The sequence below is a fragment of the Oratosquilla oratoria genome, chromosome 5 (genome assembly GCF_046742065.1).
Source record: "Oratosquilla oratoria isolate Oo_2021 chromosome 5, ASM4674206v1, whole genome shotgun sequence".
Classification (NCBI taxonomy): domain Eukaryota; kingdom Metazoa; phylum Arthropoda; class Malacostraca; order Stomatopoda; family Squillidae; genus Oratosquilla; species Oratosquilla oratoria.
Window position 1 is genome coordinate 17,839,680 of NC_134781.1, and position 7,500 is coordinate 17,847,179.

Below are 7,500 nucleotides of genomic sequence, written 5' to 3' on the forward strand. Positions count from 1 at the left end.
TCTTGTGGTAACATATTAGAAGCTTCGTCCAACAAATGGTTGTATGGGATCTTTATACAAGTATTGTCCCAATTGTGCTGGTTGTTTGTTTGGGAAGAGTTCTTATAATAGCTGATTTTTGCCTTGCTAAGAGCTTTTGTCAACAACCAAGTTGGATAACCTAATTTGCTCAATTGTAAGTTTATTGTATCTAATTCTTTATTTAAAAATTGAACGCTACAAATTCTTAATGCTCTTAAATAGAGGCCCGAAGCAACACTCAGTTTAACCCTTTCTGGATGGTAACTAAAAAAAATGTAAATAGCTACCAGTATGCGTGGGCTTTCTATATACTGTAAAATCCAAATGTCCATGACTTCTGATCACTAGTATGTCCAGAAAGGGAATGCTGTTGTCCTCTTCCCATTCGACTTTAAATTTTATACTAGGTGACAAATTATTAAGCTTGATATAAAAGTCATTAAATGATCCCCAACTATCGTCCCAAAACGTAAAAATATCATCAACGTATCTAAACCAGATCATGTCGGGTGGTTTTATGTCCGGTAGCAACACGGTTTCGAAGTATTCCATATAAAGGTTAGATAATACTGGGGAGAGATTAGGGACGATAGTTGGGAGGAGGAGAGAGGAGAGGAGGAGGGGAGAGGAGAGGAGGAGGGAAGAGGAGAGGAGGAAGGGGAGAGGAGAGAAGAAGGGGAGAGGAGAGGAGGAGGGGAGAGGAGGAGGGAAGAGGAGAAGAAAGGAGGAGAGGAGGAGGGGAGAGGAGAGAAGAAGGGAGGAGAGGAGGAGGGGAGGAGGGTGAGGAGTGGGAGTGAAATGAAGAAGAGAGGGGAGCGGGTGATTACATTTACAAACACATAACCCGACCAGACACATTTCCCGACGTTTTTCCTTCTGCACAGATGTAGTCCTACAGCCACCACCACCGCCACCGCCGCCGCCGCCGCAGCCGCCTTATACGCCGCCTCGAAAGCCGACTCCGCAGCCCCCAACCCGTCTCTGTCCTTCCACTCATTCGCGACTAATGCCTATGACGTCACGGGCCTATGACGTCACGGGCCTATGACGTCATATGCGGAGGCAAGGACGCAGAGGTGACGTCATCGGGGACTGCGGATGTAGTATTAATTTGCTGCAGAGTTGGTCACGGGGGGGGGGGGGGCAAGTTTCTCTTCCTCCTTCCTCCGCCTCTTCCTTCTTTCCTCCTCCTCCTCCTCCTCCATCAACGACACCACAGCCATCATCACTACCACATCTCCTCCTCCTCCTTTTCTCCTCCTCTTCTTTCCTCCTCCTCCAATATTTCCCCTCCTCGTCCCCTTCTAATTCCTTCATACGGTCAGCCACGCAATCCCCCCTCTCCCCTCTTTCCCCTCACTCTCCCCTCTCCTTCCATCGCCATTCCCCTCACTTTTTACCTCTCTCCCTCTTCCGGCCCCTTTTGCTTCTTCCCATTTTTTTTAGCTTCTCCCCAGCCACTTCCCGTTTTCTGTTGATCTTTTTTTTTTTTTTTTTACAAGACCACGTGGTTGAGGTTAGCGGGTTCTCGCTTTTTTTTTTTTTTTTTTTTTTTTTTTTAGTAGTAGTAGACACAATGTGAGGATGGGAATTTTTATTGAAAAAGTACAACGTTTCGCTTGTTGAACCTTGTTGTATTTGAAAAATCTTCGACAAGCGAAACGTTGTGCTTTTAATAATGTCTTCACCCTGACATGGTATCTACTCTGACCATTTTGTCGACTGTCATTTTAAATCACGATTATTTTCTCTTATTTATTATTATTATTATTATCATTGTAATTATTAATTATTATTATTATTACTATTATTATTATTACTATTATTATTATTATTACTATTACTATTATTATTATTATCATTATTATTATTATTACTATTATTGTTTATCACTATTATTATCACCATTCATTATTACTATGCGTGTGTGCTGTGTCTTGCGACACTGCTTCTGACCCAGGGCAGTGGGCGAAATGCAGGGATGACCCGTCATCCAGGAGGAACCAAGATAAGAGGGAGGGAGGGGGGGGGGTGGAGGGGAGTGGAGTATGTGGGTATGGAATGGGTGGGAGTGGTTTTTGTCTTTATTTTTTGGCTACCTTCCTTGTAAGGAGAAAAAAGCCTTTGGTATATGTATGCACTATCATAATAATAATAGTAATAGTAACTAATAATAATAATAATAATAATGATAATGATGTATTATGATTATCATTATCATTATTATTATTATTATCATCATTCACTTCTCTTATCTCTCAGTCCTCTCCCCCCCCATTCCTATTTTATTCTGTTCATTTCTCCCCCACCCCTTTTTTCCCCTTTCCCTCTCCTCTCCCTTCTCTCCCTTCCCCTTGCCCCTCCCATTCTTTCCTCCCTCCCCGCCATGACCTCCCTTCTCCTCCCCTCCCCATTCCTTCTTTCCCCTCCCTTCTCCTCCCCTCACTTTTCCTTCTTTCCCCTCCCTTCTCCTCCCCTCCCCTTTCCTTCTTTCCCCTCCCTTCTCCCCTCACCTTTCCTTCTTTCCCCCCCTTCTCCTCCCCTCCCCTTTCCTTCTTTCCCCTCCCTTCTCCCCTCACCTTTCCTTCTTTCCCCTCCCTTCTCCCCTCACCTTTCCTTCTTTCCCCTCCCTTCTTCTGCCCTCACCTTTCCTTCTTCCCCTCCCTTCTCCTCACCTCACCTTTCCTTCTTTCCCCTCCCCTTTCCTTCTTTCCCCTCCCTTCTCCTCCCCTCACCTTTCCTTCTTTCCCTCCCTTCTCCTCCCCTCACCTTTCCTTCTTTCCCCTCCCTTCTCCTCCCCTCACCTTTCCTTCTTTCCCCTCCCTTCCCCTCGCTTCTCCTCCCCTCACCTTTCCTTCTTTCCCCTCCCTTCCCCTCCCCTCACCTTTCCTTCTTTCCCCTCCCTTATTCTTTCCTTTCCTCTGCGCTCCGATGCCCTTCCTTCTCCTACCTTCCCTCCCTCGCTCTTTCCTTCCCCCTTCTCCCCTCGTTTCCCCTCCAGGCATCAAACGTTTTGATAAGAAGGATATTCGCTTGGATGATACCAGATGGGGACGGAAGCAGGGTACAGTGTTTCTTTATTTATATTTATTTTTATCTATTTATTTATTTATCTATTTATTTATTTATCTATTTATTTGTTCTTGTTTTATTTATTTGTTTACTTATCTATTCTTATTATATCTTGTTTTATCTTATTTTTTGCTCCATTCACAAGAAGTTTGCGCTTGCGCGTCGCGAGAGAGCGAATTCGCGGACTACCGAAAATGACACACTAAGTATTTTTTATTCGTTTTATCACGATTGACCTGAAATTCAATTTCAGAATGTGGTTTGCTCGATTTCCAGTGCAACTTCATACGATGTGAAATACTACATTACACGAGATATGTTAACCTAACTTGCTAAGAAATTAATAAATTGATAAAGAAACATGAATACACATAAAATAGATACATATGATTATCAACATTAGCATCATCATTACTATTTGTAATATAAATCATAATGATAACAATAGTAATAATAATAACAGTAATAATGATATCTAATAACAGAAATAATAACAATAATGATAATAAAACTAAAATAACAAAATAATAATAATGATAATGATAACAATAATAACAGTAATAATTGTAATAATAATAACAATAATAATAATAATAATAATAATAATATGATAATAATAATAATAATAATAATAATAATAATAATAATAACAATAATAATAACTAATAATAATGATAATGACAATAATGATGATGAAAAAAATTATAATTATAATAGCAATACCAATAATAATAAGAGTAATGACAATAACAATAATGATAACAATAACAGAAGCAGGACACGGATCCCTTTGTCGGACCGAACCTTCCGCTTTCTGAACGTTCCCCCTGCGAACGTTGACAATCTGCTCATTCCACGTTTGTGCCGAGGTCTAAAACCAGTTAATGCACCGTTTCCGCCTCCCACGGCAACAGTTAAACATAATTAATTTTAAAGTTTACGAAGGTCAACATCACTGAGTCTAGTCTAACGCCAAACAATTATGTTCATCAGTTAAGATCTTCACCATGATGTCGATCTTTACTGATTTTTTCTATCGAGTACCTGACGATTTCGTTCAGAGTCCAGAACGTGTTTTCATATTTTTCTGTCCTTCCCTGGTCGTTCCGAATGCGTACAATTAATGATAATATAATACATAATATATAAATAAACAGATCAATGATTAGATACACAAAATAAAAGAATATTTGAAGAAGATGAATAGGTATTTATTACACATGAGTAAACACTTATATAAATGAACGAATTAATAAGTGAGAAATAATAAAGAATAAATGAATAAATAAAACTAAATAAATAAAGGACTGAATCAATAAAAAATAAGCAATTAGATCAATTAACAAATACATGAATTATGAAGCAAACAAAATAATAAAATTAAACAAAACTGAGAAAAAGCACATTCCTCCTCAAGGGGGCCGTGATGGGCCGGGAACGGTGACTGAAACGTGGTGTTAATACACCGCGAGGCCCTTCTCGGCCAGGAGGAGGAGGAGGAGGAGGAGAAGGAGGAGTTCCTTGTTTACGGCATTACCTTCTGTCTGGGTCGTTTCCACGTAATGAGCTCTGCGGTCCCTCTGCACTGCGTTGGTGTGTACATATGTGTGTGTGTGTGTGTGTGTGTGTGTGTGTGTGTGTGTGTGTGTGTGTGTGTGTGTGTGTGTGTGTGTGTGTGTGTGTGTGTGTGTGTGTGTGTGTGTGTGTGTGTGTTTGAGAGAGAGAGGTAGACACACACACACACACACACACAGAGAGAGAGAGAGAGAGAGAGAGAGAGAGAGAAAGAGAGAAGAGGTACACCTGTTAATTGCCCTGTCAAGTGCCACACCCTCTCCATGACATCCTCTCCTCCTCCTCCTCCTCCACCTCCTCCCCTTCCTTACTCCACTCCTACTGGTTCATTCCATCCTTCTCGCTACTCCCACATCTTACTCCCCTTTCGCGCGACTCCCTCAACCCATCCCATTCCCCTTCCCCACTCCTTAACCGCCTCCCACCTCTCCCTAGATACTTAAAAAAAAAAAAAAAAAAAAAAAAAAGACCCCCATCCATTTCCGTATCTCCCCTCCCCCCTCCCCTTACCTCTCCCCCATCCAACATTCTCGCCCCCCTCATTCCTTTTTCCTCCTCCCTCTACCCCTTCCCGTCTCCCCAATTTATCCCCCCCTACTTTAATTGTTCATTTCCTCTTCCTCCCACTTCTTTCTCTTTCCCTTCCCATAAGCCCCCTCCCCCCTCTTCCTCCCACTTTTCTCTTTATCCCTGCCCGTCCTTATCCCCCCTCCCCCTCCAATTAACCTTTTCCTCTTTCCCACTTCCTTCTCCTCCCCCCTTCCCCTTCCCTCAATGGTTCCCATCCTTTCCCCCTCCTCCTTCTCCTCCTTCCCCTCTCCCTCCCCTCCATACCCGAAGATCCCGTCTCCTCCCGAACAGCGAGTAATCCACATGTTGCTCTTCGCCTTTGCAGGATCTCCTGAACCAGAAGTCAACCTTCGAGTCGGCCTGAATGATCTCCTTCGTCAGTGAGGTCTTCATACGGTTGTAGACGCTTCGCAGCTCCTTCGGTCGATCTCGGTGGATAGCAGGTACCCGCATCCTCAAAGGCGGGAACCCGCACTGACGTTATAACAACAACACTCGTTCAAAGCGGCAACCCACATCGACGTGACTACGCGAAGTGGGCATCCCGCATCTGCGCGATTCAGGAAAAACGTCGCCGAACCACGATCTCGCTCAGCGGGCACCCCGCCAGGAGCACGACCTTCTCTTAGGAGCGCACTACCTCACCCTCCACAGTGTCCTCCCCGTCGAGTCCCACCTCTCCTCAGCTGTTTAGGATGAGCACCCCTGGAGAACGACTCCTCGCCCAGATCAGCCTCATGCAGACGCAGGTCAACCAACTGCGGCAGGAGGCCAGTGTCCCTAGGATCCCCGTCAGCCAGGCATGCCATGAGTGAGTACCCACGTCGAGGCCAGCGAGCCTATCTTACTGATTTTATTTATCATTATTTTATTTCATTTTATTTATTTATTCTTTATCAATTTATCTATTTTTTTTTTTTTTGCTTCTCAGTAATATGTGAGTACCCACATCAAGACCAGCGAGCCTATTTCACTGATATTATTTATTTTTATTATATTTTATTTATTTATTATTATTATTATCTATTCAATTTTATTTATTTATTGTTATCATTATCTATTTTATTTTATTTATTTATTATTTTCATTATCTATTTTCGGTAATATGTGAGTACCCACATACAGGCCAGCGAGCTTATTTAATTTTCTTTTAACAAGAGTGACGCAAACAAGGTCATCATATTAAGACAAGAGAGCGGGACCCGCGGTAATGGACTTAAATTGAACAAATTTAGATTTATGAAGGAAATAGGCAAAAACTGGTTTATTAATAGGGTGGTCAACGAATGGAATAGACTTAGTAACCATGTCGTGAGCGCTGAAACTATCGGTTTTAAGAAACGGTTAGACAGCTTTATGGATGGGGATGACAGGTGGTAATGGACATGGAACTGCCTAGTGTAGGCCTTATGGTCTCTTGCAGTCTCTTTCATTGTTATGTTCTTTCTTGCCATGGGTCTAAGTACAGGCGACTGTACTTAAGTCCAAGTACATATCAATGTACTTAAGAACGAGTGCTTTATGTGATAAAAAATTCTTTAAGATTCGTAGAGCCTCATAACATTCAATGTACCCAATAGTATTATCACAAAGTTCGCTAGAATCCATTTACAGTATATAACTTTTGATTAAATACAATGTACTGGTTTGTACTTGAATATACTTATTTCTTAAGTACTTTGAGTCTAAGTACAAGTACCACTGATTTTAATTCCAAGTACAAGTACATGAAAATCTGTATCTAAGTCGAAGTACAAGTACCACTAATTTTTTAAATTCCAAGTACAAGTACATGAAAATCTGTACTTAAGTCGAAGTACAAGTACAAGTATCACTGATTCTTTAAATTCCAAGTACATGTACAAGTACATGAAAATCTATACTTAAGTCCAAGTACAAGTAGCACATATTTTTTTAAATTTCAAGTACAAGTACATGGAAATCTGTACAAGATCAAAGTACAAGTACATGTCCTTAGACCCAATCCTGGTGAGTACCCACAAAGAGGCCAGCGATCTTATTTCCTCTACAACATCTATTACAACACTTCTACCATGAGTAAGTGTGAGCACCCACATAGAGGCCAGTTAGCCTATTTCTCTCCATTATCTATTGCCACGAGTGAGCACCCACATCGAGGCCAGCAAGCCTGTATACAAAGTGCGTCACCACGTTGGGCCCCGATCTCGCCTCGAGGTCCGAGTTCTATCCCCGACGGTTACCGAAGACTGTCGCAGTCGGTGGTCTTGCACCCAAGACAAA

At 42.0% G+C, this 7,500-nt stretch overlaps 1 protein-coding gene across 3 annotated transcripts in view; it reads left to right on the plus strand.

Annotated features, from left to right (window-relative positions):
* The window catches only part of LOC143025207 (guanine nucleotide-binding protein G(I)/G(S)/G(O) subunit gamma-12-like), a 124,825-nt gene that overhangs the window by 41,668 nt on the left and 75,657 nt on the right, over window positions 1-7,500 (plus strand). For all 3 annotated transcript variants that reach the window (XR_012966368.1, XM_076184668.1, XM_076184667.1), the window contains exon 2: window positions 5,564-6,049. Coding sequence is in view for 2 of the 3 variants with exons in the window: in XM_076184668.1 (XP_076040783.1) it covers window positions 5,934-6,049 (116 nt within the window). In the remaining variant the exon portion in view is untranslated. The remainder of the gene's footprint in view (window positions 1-5,563; window positions 6,050-7,500) is intronic.